Source organism: Lycorma delicatula, chromosome 7, assembly GCF_047948215.1.
Source record: "Lycorma delicatula isolate Av1 chromosome 7, ASM4794821v1, whole genome shotgun sequence".
In the NCBI taxonomy this organism is placed as follows: domain Eukaryota; kingdom Metazoa; phylum Arthropoda; class Insecta; order Hemiptera; family Fulgoridae; genus Lycorma; species Lycorma delicatula.
In genome coordinates, this window is record NC_134461.1 from 53,812,621 (window position 1) to 53,832,566 (window position 19,946).

The window sequence follows — 19,946 nt, forward strand, 5'->3', positions numbered from 1 at the left end:
CATTATCTGTTTCCTCACAATAAACACATTGTGGTGGGTCCCTTTTTCCAATTCTGGCTAGGTACTGCCCGAAAGATCCATGCCCCGATAATAACTGTGTCATACAGAAGTCAACGTTTCCGCGTCTACTTCCATACCACCTACCTATATCAGGGATTAGTCTTCTAGTCCAATCCCCGACTCTTGAGCGTGACCATTCCAACTGCCATTCTTGCTCCAATTGAGCCGCTATCTCGTCTTGTGGTAGTCCCTCATATCTAAGCATCCTGCTTTTAATCTGCAGGTCTATTGGTAGAACCTCTGTTACTACGCAAAGCGCGTCATAGGACACCGTTCTGTAACTAGCGGCCACCCTCAACAGTGCAAGTCTATGGGCGCTTCTCAATTGTCCTTTATTCCGTTTAATACTAATTGTATGTCCCCAAACCGGGGCCGCGTATAATATCATTGATGTTGTTGCAGCAGTTATTAATTTCCTAGTTTCTATTTTTGGTGTTCCATGGTTCTGGAAGAGTCCTCTCAGATCTTTGACCATTGGAGTGACCCTACTACATATCATATCGATGTGTCTGCTAAATCTCAAATTTTTATCGAGTATGACTCCCAGATATTTTGCCTCATTGACTTGCATAATTGGCTCTCCTCTGATATTCAAATTTATACCTCTAATAGGTCTTCTGCCGGAAAGGGCAATACAACTGGACTTCCCTGGGGCTATCTGTAGTTGGCTTCTTTGTAACCATTCATCTATAATTCCTAATGGCAGATTGGCTTTGCGTTCTAAGTTATCTACATCCCTATCCTCAACGAGGATTGCTATGTCATCAGCATAGCCAATTGCAGTAATTCCTTCAGGATAATTCAGTCTGAAGACTGCGTCATAAAAAATGTTCCACAAGGTTGGGCCCAGCACAGAACCTTGAGGAACGCCACCAAACATCTGGAAAACTGCCTTACCTTCCAAAGTTTTGATCTCAAGAAACGTTTGTTGTAGATAGTGATTAACTTGATTTATTAGATATTCGCTTATTCGCATCTCATGTAATGCATCAATTATAGATGACCAAGAGACTGATCCGAACGCGTTCCTAATGTCCAGCATTATCACTAGGGGGATTTTCCTGGTCCTCCAGGTACCGCTCCTGCTATTTAAAGCCCAATTTTTAACTTTCTCTAAGGCATTTATGGTAGATCGGCCTTTTCTGAATCCATATTGTTGTGGATGTAGACAGCCCTTTTCGTCAAGCTCTACCCTAAGCCTGCCTTCTATCAGCCTCTCAACCACCTTTCCCATATTATTAATAAGAGTAATCGGCCTATATCCATTATTTACTTCCCGCCTTGGGTATAAAAACCGTCCTGGCTGCTGGAAAGCAGCCAGGAATATTACAGTTTTGTAGACCATAACTAGCCAGATCCACAATTTCCCAGGGTATTATTCCTGCTATAGTCTTGATGATGGCCGCAGGTATGCCATCCGGTCCTGGACTTTTCCGGTTTTTCACCTTTTTATTGCCTCCATTACCTCTTGTTCTGTGAATCTGCCACCTTCACAAACAATTGTTTCCCTATTCAGATTTTCAGGTCTAGGGAAAAGAATCCTAACTTGTCGTTCCGCTTCCTCCTTACTCAACGTTGGCACCTGTCAACCTAGCCTTTTGGTAATTATCTTAAAAGCTTTCCCCCAAGGATCAGTGTCAAGTTCGTTACAGAGCTCTTGCCATTTATTCCTTTTAGATTGCTTAATGAGAAAGTTAAGCTTTTTTCTGGCCTGTCTATAGTCTTGGGCAGCACGTCAACTTTCTTCATCGTTACTATTCCTTGCTCGCAACCTCTGAGCAGTTCTTTTGTGACGCTGCATGATTTTCCTTTGGTCTTCGATTTCTCTGGTCCACCAGTACACCGGATGATATCTATTACCGGACTGCGGTATGTTAGAAATTTCCTCTTTGATTATTTCTTGAAATTTCTCCGGTTCTATGTTTTCACAGTTCCTAATCCTATTTGCCGCATTATTTGACACCCGGGGTATCTGGAAATCCGTTAATCTAGAGATAATATTATCCTGCCTTACCCGCCTTGGACAATCTCTGATGTTAACCAATACGGCCTTGTGATCACTAGCAGTTTCTTCGGTAAGGACAGCAAACTCGACGGTATCTGCTCTAAACCTACTATCCACAATTACCAGGTCTATTGTTGATTGGTGACCTCTTGCGCTGTATGTAGGAGCCCCATCATTTATACAGCACGCACCCGTAACCTCCAACAAGTCCTCGAGAATTCTACCTCTAGCATTTGTAGAATTGGCACCCGCTACAGTAGTTTTACAATTAAAATCTCCAAGTACTACCACTCTTTTCCGCGATCTGGCCATGATCTGCTGTAGGTTAAATATCTGGTTTTGAAAAAACTCTATAGTGCAATTGGGGCTGATGTATGTACCCACAATAATCGTGTCACTTAATTCAATAGCTATTATTCCGTCTTCTCTGCTGTACAAGTTATAATCCACTCTATCGAGTATTCTTCTGATGGCCACAGCCCCATTCCTGTCGGGTATCCAGTGACCTCTGGCAGCCGAATACACATTAGGATCCGTAGACACCAGAAAGTCGACATTGTATCTTGTGGCTATTTCCAGCGTCAGGTCTCCTGATAGTAGGCTTCTATTATTATTACTTAATAATATTTTAATCATTATGTTTATTGCAGCTCATACTCCCGGTTCTGTGTTCTGTACTTCTGCAATCAAGACACTTCATTGCTTGCCTACAGTCTTTGATGAAATGCCCCGTATTACCACAGTTGAAACATAAGTTGGTGCGGTCAGGGCCCCTGCATTCTCTTCTACCGTGCCCCATGCTCCAGCACCTGTAACATTTTTCGTTTTCGATGCGGATATATGCCCTACAGCAAACCCAGCCTACTCTCAGTCTTGCTGTTATTAACTTTGTTGCGCTGCATTGAGTAGTAATTACTGTAGCATTTTTGGTACTACCGTATGCGTCTCTCATAGATGTTATTTGAAATCTCTCACCCGTTCCTAGGACCTTCTCAATTGCCTCTTTTAGCTCACCTTCCGTAGTATCTCCAAGCATGTCCTTAATGTGTACAACTGCTCTACGGTCTTCCTTGTTACGTATATCGACCTGAAGATCCCCTGCTCTATCCTTCAGCATTGCAGAAAACTCCTCTGCCTTCTGTACTCCACTTAACCTAACTTCTAGCTGTTCATCTCTACCCTTTCTTATAGAAAGAATTTCTCCAGCCTCCTCTACTTTAACTTTCTCTTTCATAGTTTTTAATAGGTAAGCGTATACCCTTGTGCTTATACAACAATGGTTTTACTCTCGGCGACCGGTGGAGTTCCTCGCCTTACAGACGCCGATCTGGATCTTGGTCTCGCATTGTCACTTGGATTGGGAAGGACCATCCTTGGTAAGGTCTTCCCCTTCCTTAAAATATATATTACTATTTTCCTAATCAAAATGCCCGGAGGGCCATTTGGTATCACGAAAACTGAAGACTCAGAGTTACCCACTACTCTTCTTAGTGCCTTAAGTACGTGTGACGCCATTTCCTTTTCCCCACAACTGGAGTCATAGATGACTGTGTATCTTGTACCATTAGTTGTGACCTTACTGTCTTCGAGTATCGTTGATTCCTGAAGAAACATTGCACCAGGCGTTGCTCCTGCATATAGGCTGTTTGGTCTTATACCATTCAAGTCTACAAAGTGACAACTATCCTCTCCAGGTTTTGCTGCGTTAACCTGAGTGATCCTGTTCATCACCCACCTTGACCATCTGGAGGGCAGTCTCTCTATCAATTGCTCGCCTGATAGATCAACATCCAAAATGTCCGACATCTCGCCGTTATAATGACCTTCAGTCTGAGTGGTCTGATTACTTGTCTCCGCTTTCTCTTCACAAAGTCTTTGTAAGTCTTCATATATTTCTTTAAGTTCCCTTTCATGGGCTTTGATTGCAGTTTGACTCCCCTTGCTAGTCATGTGTCTCAGTTGTGTGATTGCATTACCTAATTTGTAGGTAATTTCCTCAAGAGTAGGCTTCTTCCTCCTCCGAAGAACCCGCTCTAGGTCTTTTGGTTACTCTGCCCTCGGTTTCCCTCCATTTATTCTTTTTCTGGGTGCTCACCGTAGTATCCATACCTTCAGTGTCCACTGTGCCACTCTCTCTCCTTCCAGTTGCTCCCTTCGAGGGTCCAGCCCCTTGTGAGGCTGTATCCTCAGATGGGAGGGTGCTACGACGTCGCATGTCTCGAAATTGTACTTAGGGGACAATTCCGCATCCGTTGATACCCCCCCCAAAAAAAAAAAAATATCTATATATATAAATGATAGCTTGATAAACTAAGTTACAGCAGTCTATCTTATCAAGAGATAACAACAACCGAAATTAATTAAATTAATTCCAATATCAAAAGTTTATCACTTGAAGAATAATAAACAATATTATCAGTCGATGCCAGTTACAATTGTCTATGCCATCCACTACAGATAAGCTACACCCGAATTGAAAACAACTCAAGGTACACCACTACTAACTTACAATAACCACTGCGACCAGCAGTCAACTATGAACCTTATTACCAATAGCAATAAGGCTACTCAGATAAAAAAAATCAATAAAAAGGTCAGTCCGCAACAAAAAATCACCAAATTATATTAAAACACTTCCGAAAATTTTCCACCGTCGATTCCCAATTCCAAAAATCAGATATAAAACCGTTGATCCGAAAAAAAACAGTATAAGACAGAGCGCACAACAATACGTCCGACCGCAACACAAGCTTCCACTCGACTGGAATAGTCGAGTGGAATCCACTCGACTGCATAGTAATTGCATTTGCCAATATACACACTTTCAGATTCGGCAGGAGATATATATATAAATGAAATTACGAAACATTGAAATAAGTTTATTGAAAACATTCAATACTATTTTTTTCTCATAAACGGTATGAGATACAAATCCTCAAAGTATAATAAGGTTTCTTACGTATTTTAATTTTCATTATTACTTTGTTTTATAAAATGTACCCAGAAATAAAAAACGAGTTTTACTAATAATGGGGAGATTTAGTTTTGCATTATTACGATTATACCAAATTAAAAAAAAAAAAAAAAAAAAAAAAAAAAAAAACAGCTGGGCTCACCTTTCAGGGAATGAATTAAAATATATATATATATAAATAAAATAAAATTATATATCTTTCTGGTGAATTACGAAGCCCAAAATTTTAGTACAAAAAAAGTCAGTTATTTCTTAAAATGTAACGGTTAAATTAAATTTATTTACCAGATAAAAAGTTTACGTAATGGATAAAACATAATAAACTAATAATTTTGCAAAAATTCTTATTTCCACTTTATATCTGATTTTTATATGATGTTTTCAAAATACAGATCGATGTTAATAACAAAAATTAACCCGTGACTGATTAAGAAAATGAGAAGTAATATATATATTACTTAGCCTTATCAGATTATACATTAACATACTTAAGATATACGGTTGATATTCAGACCTTCAATTAATATTACATTAGTGTTACTGGCTATAATGCATCTTCACTCTTAAAGAAAACAATTCTGATTTATTTCTCTTCAGTGCATGGCATTTATATAAAAATATGTAAACCACTTGAAGAAGCAGATATATATGGTGTGATGTAACAAGCTATTTTTGCATTCTTTAGACGTAAAACAGTGGCTTTTGTATACAAACTAAACTATGTGTATATATTCTTCCGTTTTAGCGTAGTTACAGATGGAATAAAATTCTCCTAACTTATTTCAGATGTTTTATTTCATGCCAACTAGTGTTTTCCATCGTTTTAGAACATCTTCTGTTGGACTCTAGTTCAGCAGAAAATGTTATAAAAAGATGTCCGTAAGATGATTCTGTTAAAATCACGTTTTATTCAGCAGAATGAAAAAAAAACGAAAATACAAGTATAAAACATTTATTAACTACAATATATATATATATATATATATATATATATATATATACACACACATTCTCGTATATTACTTTCCCGTCTAGCGCTATAGCAGAGCTATAGCTTTAGAAGGGAAAGTATTGTAATCGGCCCAATTTGGCATATGGGGTTTTTACCGGTTCTTTACGTTTTGACACCTAGGAAACCCAAAAACCGGATGGAAATGATCGCATTTACGTGTGTGTGTGTATGTGTTCGGTGTTTCACACCTAATGTATCCAGAACTATTTGACCGATTTTGACCAAACTTGGTCAGATTACTTCTATATATGAGGCATTAATGCCATAAAATTTTCAAGTTAAAAGATCAAGTGGGTGAGGCTAGAGAAAGATTACCCTCAGTATCTCGAGAGTTCGCCTAATAAGGTCTTATTTTTTAGGCATATTTGTTAATAATTAGAAAATAATATTTCCAAAAAAAAAATTTTGCAAAATCGCACCCCACCCCAAAAAATGCTCTAAAATAGTAGAGGACGGCCCTCGTTCGCGGAACTCCTTCGGAAGGTCAAGAAAGAGGTTAGTATGGAAGATCTGGGAGATGTTCTCTCCAATATAAAGAGACTGGGAGAAGCGGTACATATACCGCAACAAAGGATAATAATTACATTATAAAGGACCGAGTAAGCGTGTGGAGGCAGTGCATCAACGAGTTAAGGCCAAATTAAAGTGTGTCGACGCTGCTAAGGAAACGAGGAGTCATGTGTATGTCCACATCAAAGACCTTGAGGAGGATACCACGGAGTCGACGATACTATCGACTATACGGGAGGTTGCTGTAGAAGGGGGAGTTGAGACAAAGGTGACATCTCACAAGCCAACGTATGGTAATACGAAGAATGCCACTGTAACACTACCTTATGCAGTGGCAACTCGTTTGGTGAAAGCAGAAAGGATAAATGTCGGCTAGATCCTCTGTCATGTTGTCATTAGGCATTGGGAACCAAAATGCTATAGGTGTCAGGAGGTGGGCCACATTGCGGCCAATTGCAGTGGCCTTGATAGGGTGCGTGTTTTAACTGTGGCGGAGGTGGTCATCGGGTCTCTGACTGCAGAGAGAGGTCCAAATGTATAAAATATGGCGGGATGGCCTACAGGACGGGGGGTGAACTGTGCCTGACGGCGTGACTGTCTGTTTGCGTGACAGCGAAGAAGCTTCAGAACCTGGAGTGCCAGGAGGATGGTAGGGAAAATAGGTTTCTTCTGGAAGTAAGCTGGGGTACTTGTGCAAGTAGGTGTATTAAAAGACCACAGACTCGGTGGGAACACCCCTTCGGGGAACTCCTACTAGAGGCAAGGCATGGAGAAGACCTTGTCCCGGCTGTCCGGGTAGTGCTGCTGGAGTCGGCATGATCGGGCCTAGCGTGACCGCTCGGACGGTTAGAAGCAATAGCACTGGAAAAAAAGACTACAGAAGGGGTACCACCACCGGGTGGTACCCCTTTGGAGGAACCCCAGCTTGTGGTTAAGCACTGGGAAGATCTAGTCCCGGCTATCCGGGTAACGGGTAACAGACTGCTGGGAACGGCATAGCTGGGCTCATTGTAGCCACTCGGGTGGTTAGAGGCAGAGGCCTCCCAGGGCTGAGTTATGCTAACAGTGGGTCCGGCCTTAGGAGGGAGGGTTGAATGGAAGAAAGGAAGAGAAAAAAAACCACCAAAGAACACCGGTATCCACGATCTAGTATTCAAATCTGTATAAAAGTAGTCGTCTGCAATGTTGTAACGTCACAGATGAGTGGTAGAATTAAATAAATGAATAATATCTAAAGTGTAAAAAAGTATTTAACGAGTCCTCTAGTACTGCACTCCCGCGCGAATGAAATACAATATGCATGCGCGCTTTAGTTAGAATCATTGAATTAAATAAACAAAAAAAGTATTATACTTAAATAAAATGATAAATATTTTTAATTAAGTTGTATATGTATGTTTGTATGCCGTGCATCAGAAAAAACCGCGTGACGGGAAAGTCACGCGGCCTGTCACGCCTATATATATGAAAGTCACGCCTATATATATATATACTATATATATATATAGTAAAAATACTTCACATATTAAATATAGGTATTAAAACAATCTAAAAAAAATAATGGATTAAAATAATTAAAAAATAATAGGTAAATATTATTATCGTTTTAATAAATAAATTATAATAAAATCATTGTTTATTTTCGCAGGGTGCCAATGGACGGCGTATCAACAAAAATGACTCCTCGCGGAGAAGCTGGTTATGATATTACGGCAACAGCCAGACTTCACGACGAGGAACTAAACACAACTGCTGTAATAGAGTGCCTAGTATCGTTACCCGGCACCCCTTATACTAAAACGAAAACAATGACATACTATCCTGGTAAGTTAAATTTTTTAAAAATTTTATTAATTTCTTTACGAAAGCTAAAATATTTAAGTAAACAATATCCATTACAATACAGTCCTTAGAGAATCTCCCTAAAGTCTGCAATGCATTTAAACATGAAATGAATATTTAAACATTTTCGATATATGAATTAAAGGATTTACGATTATTATACAGGTCGATCGATAATAAAATACTACAGTATTTATGAATACGCTTAATTTTTTAACTGAAATTATAATAATATGATTGATATACATATGTGTACTGTTTAAGGTGTACTATCTATCAGTTATATGTATGTTTCATTTCTTTGAAGATATTCTCTCATCGGACATTTACAATATAAATTACATCCGGTATTGCAAAGCTTATCTTATATGTTACAGTTAAAAAAAAAAATGTTACAGTTACAGACGGCAACTTGGACAGAAATGATATGTATAAAATTAAAGACATGAAAATAACAAATTAATTGTGTGATGTACATTTTTATGAAGTTATTTTATAAATATTTGGTTGGCAGAGTGCCTTAAGAGGAAAAACTGACCTTTTATACTGTTGTTTAATTATTATATTTGGTATCGAATATAAACTAGGTTTGGCTAACTACTGATTGCAGTTAAAATCTAACTCTGGTTGATTCATATATACAAAGAAAAAATGTTAATAATATGACTAATATAAGAGTGATTAGACATCCTTTAAAGTGGTTAGAAATTCATCATGTTTTATTTAAATTTTCTTTTCTCATAAAATTTACTTTAAATTTTACTATAAAATTTATTTTAAACTCTTCAGGTATGAATGTTTTTTGTAATTAATTTTGATTAACAGACTAACATGTTTATTAGAGATTTATGATACTTCAGAATCAAACCTGCTAAAGAAAAACTTGGTAAACCAAATTTTCAAAAATGATTAAGACACTGGATTAGATTCTATTTTGCATTCGTGTTACATGTAATGTGAATCGTAGATGCAAAAATCATAGAAATATATAATCATTATTTTATTCACTACATGATTATTTTTTGCTTGCGATATATATTTTCAAATCAGCGGATTGAAAGTTATCTACATTTATACTTATTGTATTTTTGACATTTATCAAGGCAAAATTACAAGATCTTTTATGCTCATTTTTGCTATGTTGTACCGGAAAAAGATATAATAAGATATTTTTGCAGTATAGGAAAGGCATGGATATCTACCATCCTCCATCCACTTGCTATTCATATCCAGTATTATTTAACTTTAGTGTTTGCTTAGAAGCGATGAGTTAAGACTGTTGGAAAATATCATGAATTATTTCCAGTGTATGTTTTGTAAAAATTCTGAAGTCGGAAGTAAGCTAGTCCAGTCTAGCAAGTCTGTCCTATCGTGACTTAACTAATATTACACTACTTCTGTAGTGTAATAAAACTTCTGTAACGTGAATAAATGTTGAATATTTTTTAAAAAAATAATGGTAAAAATTTTAAATATCATGTAACTTTTTATACGAAGCTCATTCCATTTGCATAATTTGCTAGAACAACTTTAAGAAGTCACAAATAACAATGAATCATGAAATTATAATTTTATACTTTGTAAGAGACATTTGTTTATTTGGTAAAATAAGAGATAGAGTTTTAAGCACATATTTTATTAATGTAAAATAATAGATTTTTATTTCATCAGTTGCAGAACTCCAAGTGAAACGGACCGTATTTTTCTAACTTTCCTTTGTTTTATTCTACTTATCTTATAGTGTTTTGTTCAGAATTAAACTTTCTACAAATTTTTATTAAAAGTTTTATGTGTTTGTTACCCGTTTAACAAATTTATTGTACGTCAAACATAAAAAAAAACAGGGGTTTTTATCCAATTCACCCCAGATTTCTCAAAATCTGCTGCAGATACGGTTCCGGGACTATTTTATTAGATTTTTCAGATCAAAACCCATAATAAATTACTAATTACGTCCCTTAATTAACGTCATAAAGATTTCTGTACGACCTCATTTCACCGGGATAGCTGAAATCCGAGCGAAATCTTTCACTAGCCTTAAATCGCAAACGAAGCATTTTAGGACATATATCTATATAAAAGTTTTCTTTTATTTTCATGAGAAGAATCGATTATGAAAGTCTCGGGAGAACTTCGTGGTACACTCTGTATAAATAGATTAAAAAACTGTTAGCTAAAGAATGGTAAGAAATTAATTTAAAACTTTCTAATCTGTAGTGCTTAATTTAAGTCTGTTTAAATGAGTCTTCACTTAAATGTTCAAAGTAGATGATTTAGATATAATAACTTCAAAAACATTTTTATATTTAAGTAAATAGTTTTTATTTCTTTTTCATAAAAACAGCTAGAATAATCTTTTTTTAATGTTTCATAGATAGTCGTTTTATTCTTTAAATTTATTTGCCTTTCATTTTTATTTGTTCAAAAATAAATTTTTAAAAGAGTTCATAACAGTTTATTCTAAGTTTGTTTTTATATTATTTATTCTTAATAATTTCACGGTATTCACTGATTAATGGTATTCAAAATACGCATCAAATTTTATAATTTTCTCCGGTTCATAGGAATTTTATCTTTCCAGATTTAGATAATTAATGAACAATTTTTCTTTCTCTCATCCTTTACTATCTTTATTCTATTCATCTACATCATTTATTATCATCTTAATCATTATTATTTTATTCTAAAAATTCCGGGAAAACTGATCAATATCCCTGGAAGTGCATATGAATTAATGAAACCCATGTAGATTATGATTTAAAAATAAAAAAATTAATCTCAATGCCTGAAACAGTGGTTGTATTATATGTTTCATGTAAAAATCAGATTATGTTTCGAAAAAGTATACTAGTTATGGTATTTTAAATAAATTACTTATTAAGAGAATTTCTAACGAGTTTTAAATAAGGAGAATTTTATCTAAAACTACAATGAAATTTTGAGTCGAGAGAAGAAGGTAGGTTAAAATACATCATGTTTCATACTTAATGATAATCATTATTATTGTTTTTGGATTTAATAGCATCGGTTGTTAAATCATTAACCATACATTTTCTAATACTAAACGAGAATACTAACCTTTCTATCCTTCATGGCTGAAAGGTTACGGATATATTTAGCTACAGACATCACTTACAACCGAAACATGAATTATGTATGTTCTAGATAGAGAAACTTATCTGTCAATTATCTTCAAATGTCTCCCACTTTCGTTTCAGTGCTTACTTTAAGACTCGCAAGGAGAAGCCCCGTATTCTATCATCCATTTCCCATGGGATATTATTACAATACTAGATGAATTAAGTAATACATTTTATATTTTAAGCAGGCTGAATGTTTTTCCTTTAAATAGGATAATTTTAAAATTTTTAAATCGATTAGTCTAATCTAAATTCTATGAATTTTTACTTTTAATAAATTTGTGATGTTTATTTCCTTTGGATCAATATTTTGCAATTTATCTGTGTTTTTATGTATGTATATTTTGTTATTTATTATTTCCGTTATACAGAAATTGTAAATAAAGCTTAAATTGTAAATTTCTACAGGAATCTTCTTCAATTTCTGTATTTACTTTAATTTCATCTCAACCTTTTGTTTTTCCTTGTTAAATGCTTAAACTCAATTCAATCATGAATAGTTGATCTTATTCGTTATCTATGATTATACGCAGAGTTTTTATTTCTGATTCCTTTGAATTATTATTATTATGTTTTTATAATTCGTCGTTATTCGCGAAATAAGTAAAAATAAAGAAATTTAAACATTCTACTATTTAAATTTTTGATTTTATAGTTAAAGTAATATTTAATTAGAAATGTCCTAATACTGATATTCGGTATATTAATTTTGTTATTAAGGGATAATAACCAGTTAAATTAATAAAAAGGAAAAAAAACTAAATCGTTTTACCACGAAAAAACTTTCTAAAGGAATTCGTAAAGTCCCTTAACAATGAAACCAAAAAAAAATAAAAAAAAATGGTAAAAATATATTAAATATTTTTAGTTGAGTGTTTTACGGTAAATAATAATATAATTTTTTATTGTATTAATTTTTTTTATTAAGAAAAAATCTGGACAAATTAAATTTGTTTTAAAATGTTAAATTAAATTTTTTTTTTAATACGTTTATTTATAGTCGCATCAACAGTTAACGTCATTAGCGACTTATCAGTGTAACGTAACTGTACCGGTAAATTTGTAGTCTTGAACAAACTCAGGTCGACTACTCCTGAGACATGTGGTTAATTGAAACTCAACTACCAAAGAATACCGGTATCCACGATTCAGTTTTCAAATCCGAATAAAAGTAACTATAATCTTTATTAGGATTTGAACCTGAGATCTTCGACTTCGAAATCAGTTGATTTATGACGGCGAGTTTACCACTAGACCAACCCGATGGAATAAATGTTAAATTTATTTTTCTTTCAATATATTTAAATACATTGGTAGAAAAATCATAGAAATATTAAAATATGAGAAAGAAGCAGAGTAACAACTCAAGAACAAGAAGAATGATTGGTATTAATGAATAACGGGGCGCCACCACTTGCTCTTTTCAAATCGGTGGCTTTTTCGAACGAATTTCTTTATTCTTTGTTAATTTACGAACCACTGAATTTTTTCAACTTTAAGATCTCGAAAAACTTACTTAGTGGGTGTTACATGGCGACTTCCAGTGGCCAGGTATTCCTCATTGCATCGAGTATTTTCTGGAACGGGTTGTCGTCCCCTATCATGCGATGCCACATGAATTCGGTAAAGTAGGTTCCCCTGTGCTTTTTATTACATCATTTCAGCGACCTCTAAAAGCGATTAACGGTTTAATTCTGAGCACTGCATATTAGGATCAACGAAATAGTACCTATGATTCGTAGTATAATGGTGTACTCTTCTGTTTCATCAGTTTGGTACGTGCACTTGGAATCCGAGTACAATATGTTTCTCTCATTAGCGATGACTTTGGTAAGATTTTACAGAGTCTGAATCAATCTTTCACAACGAAACATTAGGCAAGGCATCTACAGGACAGATGCCGCCGAAAACTCATTAATGTAGGTAATGGCAACCAGCATGATTCTCGCGCCTCGAAAACTAGAAACTTAACGTTTCGATGACAATACCATTTCCCCTAATTTTACTTTGCTTGTGCTGTTCATTATATTCAATACACACTTCTATAATGAAATTATTCCAGTCCACTAATATATTCAGGACGAGCAACACATGATAGTTCAAACGCCCAATTAAATAAAAAATGTATGACGGTCAAATAGGAAAACTGTATGACGTAAGCTGAGAATCGAATTTCTCAACCACGTATCGACAAACAAACTGACTTTTGACCGGCATGTACGTTTGTTGCTATGCTATACATATGGTCAGTATCATAAAGACGCATATCATTCCCTACCGGTAATCAGGACAGGAATTTCCTGTTTAGCCTGCGGGAATCACCGTCAGGTATTGCTACAGAGGATGAATGAGGATGATATTTATGAGAGTGTAAGTGAAGTGTAGTCTTGTACAGTTTCAGATCGACCATTTCTGAGATGTGTGGTTAATTGAAACCCAACCACCAAAAAACACTGGTATCCGCGATTTAGTATTCACATCCGTATATCAGCCTTTACTAGGATTTCAACGTTGGAACTCTCGACTTTGAAATCAACTGATTTGCAAAGACGCGTTCACCATTAGATTAAGCGGTGGGTTAAAGAAATTATACTGTTTTGACATAAACGCACAGACCCAGTTCTAGATAACCGGCCTTGTTAGATACAGATACCGAGGAACTAAATTTGTGTCACTTTGATAAGGAAACTTATCTTTTCCGTTGCGTTTGAGGTATTTAATCTTTAAATAGCAGTTCTAGTAAAGTAAGTTATTTTTACACGGATTTGAATATTTTACATATATCCTCATTCATTCTGTGAAGTATTATCTGAAAGGTATTTACCGGAGGCTAAACAGGAAAAAGGAAGAATCTTTAAATAGCATTCCTATATTGTTAAAAATATATAAATTGGGTATTTAAATAATTAACCTGCGGTGCGGTATTCGATAAAAGTATCTAAATTTTAATATTCCCCAGTATTTTATTAATTTTCATTTTCATTTAAATATGAGAAGGCGTAAAACTATAAAACTGTAAAAGAAACATTGTAATTTATAGCTGTATTGTATGCATTGAGATAAAAATATTGACCTAATTTTTTAGAAAGTGAGTGTATTTAAAGAAAAGAACTAATAGCAGTAACAAAACTGCGTCAGATTAATGCATATTATATTCTTTGTTATGGAAAATTATTTTGATATTAAAAAGTTTACAGCTTGCCTATACAGCATAGACCATCGTAATTCGTTTTATCTATGTTATATCCAGCCAGTGGTAATCAAATTGGCATAAATAAATCTCAAGGCTTTTATTTTTCCTCCTTTATTCTATAGATTGCTATAAAGATTAAATAAAGACATTATTTTTGATTATAAACTTTATATTATATATACTACTTTTTGGTTATTTAAATCTAAATTCTGATAAATATAATAAAGCTCGTAGTCGACCAGTAATGGATAAAAGAAATATCTCTTTTATAAGGTTATCTGTCAAATCGAATAAATCACTATAAAATCGCTTGGAAACTATAGAGAATGATAAAAATCAGTCAACCATTAAGGTTTTAAACGAAAGAATATCGACCATAGAATGAGATAAGCTATACCAGCGGTGTATGCACATTCAGATTTTATTTTTTTACCCTTATAACTTAAAATTATACAAAACAACCGTTATTTTTAGATGGTAACTAAGAGAATACTATTAAAAAAAATGAATAGTAAATATTATTGTCAGTTAAATCTAAGTTGAAATAAATGATCAGTAAATAATGAATCACGTATTCGATTTTCTATCTATCGTTTCATTGATCTAATACGTATAGATATTACCCGTTACTAACAGAAAATATATAAAATTATAATCATTGAGAAAGATTTTATGGGATTAATATCGATCTTACGGTAGTAGAATGAGATAATAGATTCTACCCAGTGAGAAATCCAGATGAGAGAGATTTCAGGATATCCTTTTTATCCTTATTTTTTATTATTTCATCAATTCAACACAGATGCTTTCAACAGCTTGTACTTGGGAATATGGAAATGGAATTTTGTTGCGTATGAAAAATGCCATGCCCGTACGAAAGACCGAGACACCACTAATCCGCCTCGGAGATCGGCAAACATCTCTTAAAATTCTGTAATATTTAGATGAAATAACTACTTTTATACAATAACTGGTAACTTTTAATGAAAATAGATTGATGAAGAGAATTTTTGAGAAGAATGATAGAGCCAAAACAAATATAAAGTGGTTTACACGGGGAAAGATCTCGTGATTGCAGGGATAAATTCAACAGTTTAAAGGGACAGAGATACAATTAGGAAGAAGATCCACTTTTGTGAAGATTTTCAGAAAGGAATCAGAGAGTGTAGCTGAAAACATTAACCGGAAGAAAGGAAGAAACAACATAATTAATTTGAAAACGAAGGAGAGTTGGATGAAAAGGAAATCAGCCAAGGATTAACGTGGTACTTTAGTGGCTGGTGACGACAGAAAAAAAATGAACTTAGAAAAATAATTATGTTATTAAATCAAAACTGAAATAAATTATTAGTTTATGTAGAGTAATATAATCGACCAGTTATCTATATTTACCTTTAAAACGTTTTATCGGTCTAAATTAAATAGGTAACTTTTAAGATATGTCGAAAAAATACAGACATAATATTTATTCAAAAAATAAAATTTTAAGGAAAGATTTTGGATAGCACCATTTTAGAATGAGGTGAAACATTTCAGAAAATCGGTCTTGAAGTTTAATTAGATAGATAGGTAGCCTAAATTTACGGTTTTCCGTATCTTCCTGTTTCTCAATATTCTATAGGATTCTCAACAAATAATTTTTATGCAGGATTTTATAGAATTAAAACAAAAAACATACCCTGTGTCTCAAAATTAATATCAAGGTTTTAAAGTTATGCAATATTTATCAATTTTACTTACACTGATAAATTGTACGTGAAATAAAAGAACAACACAAACAGTTTTTCCTATAAGTGTTCAATTTGAGCACTATTGGCCATACGGCACACATCCAGCTATTAGGAGAGCTCATTTCATACTTAATAATCATAATCAGCAAGTCTGGAGTAATTGATGATATAGCTGCTTTAATCCTGTTTCTCACGTCGAGAAGGTCAGCTGGTAACAGTGGCACATACACTTGATCCTTTATAAACCCTCAAAGAAAAAAATTACACGAGTTCAGATCGGGCAAACGTGGAAGCCACGGCAAAGAAGCCCTGTCATCTGGTCTCTGGCGACTAATCCAGAAGTCGGGGAGAAATTCATTCAACTAATCACGAATAGCGTTATACCAGTGAGGAGGCGCACCATCTTGTTGCCAAATAAAGTTCTATGGTTTGTGTCGCAATTGAGGTAAGAGTCACAGTTGTAAAATATCAAGGTTGTTCATTCTAGACATACTTGCTTCTACGAAAAAGAACGGCCCGTAAAATTGCCGTCGGGATACGGAAAAAAAAAATTCAGTTTTGGGGAGTTTCGTTTACACTGCAATATTTCATGAGGATTTTCTGATCTTCGGATACGCACATTATGAATGTTTACTTTTACATTAACATGAAATGTTGATTCGTCACTGAATCCGACACGAAAAAAGTCTTCATCAGCAAGGTGCATTATTTCATTTGCAAAGCTATCACACAATCCATAATCTGTAGGCTTTAGAACTTGTAACATCTGTAAACGATACGGACGCAGTTGTAAGCGTTTCCTTAAAATCCTCCACACAGATATCACTGGAAATGCTAACTCACAGCTAGCCTTCCTAACGGATTTACTAGGACTACGCACAAACGGCTCTTTTATGTTCAAAATTGTCTTTGGACACACTCGGTCGTCCTGTACTCTTCCCTTACAAATACAGTCAGTGATTTCAAATTTTTTATACCATCTACGAATGTTATTGTCACTCGGGGAATCACAACGAAACTTCAGACAGAACGCATGTTGAACGGTAATTACAGATTCACACTTTGCAAACTGCAAAATACAGAACGCTTTCTGTTGTGTGGGCGATGGGGGGGGGGGGCACAACGTATGTAGTAGTCTTTGCTACTAGCGCTTTCAAGTGGAAGGTACACGAAACAGTTTGAGCTTGGGCACAACTAAGACTGTTTGAGCTGCTCTTTCATTTCTTGTATAATTTAATCAATGCACGTGAAAGTTAAGAAGTATTACAGAGATTTAAAACCTCGATACTAATTTTGAAATACACTGTATGATAAAGTATTTGTCGTTAAATATAAATCGAAACATGTGATTTATCGATGTAGGATTTTTCAGACAACGATTTGCGCTTATTTTTATAAGGAGTTTATCGGTTAAAATAGAATAAATAACAAAGAAATATTATCAGGAAGGTATAAAAAAAGATAAAAATCATTCATTTAATATAATTAAGGAAAAAATTATGTCCACATCAAATTTTTTACTATTATAATTGTTACCTGACTTGTTTCCAACATATCCCTCTTTGTTTCCAACATATTTAAATCCTGGTATTCTTCTAAATTTAATCTTTTAATTTCATTTTACCTTACTAATTACTTTCTCCAGATTTACAAAACGCCATTTAGGGGCTTTATTCCTTTTTGATCTTATTTCGAAAGTGGACACATTCCTCCATTTTCATTTTATCAATTACTAATACGGTTATGTGAATTATTTACGGATTTAGTAATAATATACAATATTAAATTGTTAATACATATCTTATTTGACGTTGAAATAATTTCATTTCAACTTGTCTTATCTTATAAATATTGTTGGTTGTGTACTAGTCCGTGTAATCAATTATTTCAATCATGTTCTTGTCACTATTCGTTATTTTTATCTTACATGGGTTTGATAACTTAATCTGTGAGGTGCCAAATAAACAACATACTGTTTGTTTTTTACAATCCATAGGGTATTTACATAATCCTAGATTTTTCGTACATGAAATATTTCTTTCATTAAGCGACGGAGGTGATAATTGGTGTTCTGCAAGGCGAGTTGTTGCAATTCTGCTCGTTTAAAAGCGATACATGGCTTCAATCTAGCAAATAATTGGAAGTTGCAGTTTATTTCCTGTACGCTTGTAGTAAGGAATATACCAGTATTAAAATTTTGTAACAAAGAATTTGGTACAGGTAAAGCCGCTGTAACCGATTGGAAAATTTTGGAAGAGAAATGTGTGCAGACATTTTACTCTGTAACTCAATAATAATAGCCCGGAATGGTCTGAACGTGTAAACAGATGAATCTCTTTTTTCAAGACGAAAACAAAATGTAGGAACATTTTACCCTTAGCAATGGGTATTTGCAGGAATTTGTAGAGAAACAAAAGAATTTTTCCTGTAAGCGGTTTCCGATCGAACGAAAAACATGTTAAATATTATAAAGGAGTAAAGTAAGTATTGTTAGTAAACACGTAGACACGTTAAGTATTGTAAAGGAGTGTAATAGATCTGGGATGAACATTATTCCTGATTAATGGCGGAGTTACGATGATATACCTAATCTACAAGGTAACACATCAAACTATTAATCACTCGGTTAACTTTCAAGATGCAATTACCGGGGCGAATACAAACACTGGAAAGTTTATGACAGCAGCGAAAAGTCGGACTAGCAAGGATTGTGGTACGTCAAGATGTACGTTATACTCCTACTTTTTGGGAAATCGTGTGGCGCCAACATAACATCGACAGAGACCCGTTCGATCAAATTTTGCAGGGTATCGCCTTAATTTGGCCCCTATAACAGTGAATATAAGTAATATTATTTTTTTTCCTATTATAATAACAATTTAGGAAATATGTCCGCTTTGAAATTAAGATCTTTTTAACCCTGCTTTTTAAAATTAATCCGAGGGCTCTTCTTATTCTATAATAATAAAGTAATCATTCAATTTATAAGACCAAAACGAATAACGGACTGTGTAACCCAATTTCTTAGGGAACCTATTTTGTTCTCTTTTCCTTTATTGATTTTATCTCAAGACAAATTCTGATAATTTATCTTCCTTCAATTTTTCGAAATTATTCTTCATTCTTATTACTCAGTTATTAGAATTTCCGATTTAAAACTGCACTTCCTAGATCATAAAATCCCCTATTTATTTACCTTTCTCGTGCAGATCTACTTGTGGTTCATATGTTAATAATTACATTAGGTTAGCCTAGAGTGAGGGCACATAGTTGATTTTTGTATGACTACCTGTAATTGATAACTATTATCTGTAAGACTTTTGATAAATATTTCATTATTGTAATTTATAACATATGAATTACATATAGCTCTAATGAAAAAGGTATAACCTCACTGTTGTATCAAGATTTTACATAAAACATATCTATCTATTACTTTCATTATATGTGTTTAAAATCAACATCGTCGTTCTGAAATTA

The 19,946-nt window shown here is 34.2% G+C and overlaps 1 protein-coding gene and 1 long non-coding RNA gene across 2 annotated transcripts in view; one reads left to right on the forward strand and one right to left on the reverse strand.

The window, feature by feature from the left end:
* LOC142327600 (uncharacterized) overlaps positions 1-19,946 on the forward strand; it is a 242,383-nt gene that overhangs the window by 173,002 nt on the left and 49,435 nt on the right. The window contains exon 4 of the mRNA XM_075370797.1: positions 8,210-8,385. Within this exon, the coding sequence (XP_075226912.1) occupies positions 8,210-8,385 (176 nt within the window). The remainder of the gene's footprint in view (positions 1-8,209; positions 8,386-19,946) is intronic.
* LOC142327604 (uncharacterized) overlaps positions 1-19,946 on the reverse strand; it is a 571,970-nt gene that overhangs the window by 27,819 nt on the left and 524,205 nt on the right. The window lies entirely within an intron of this gene.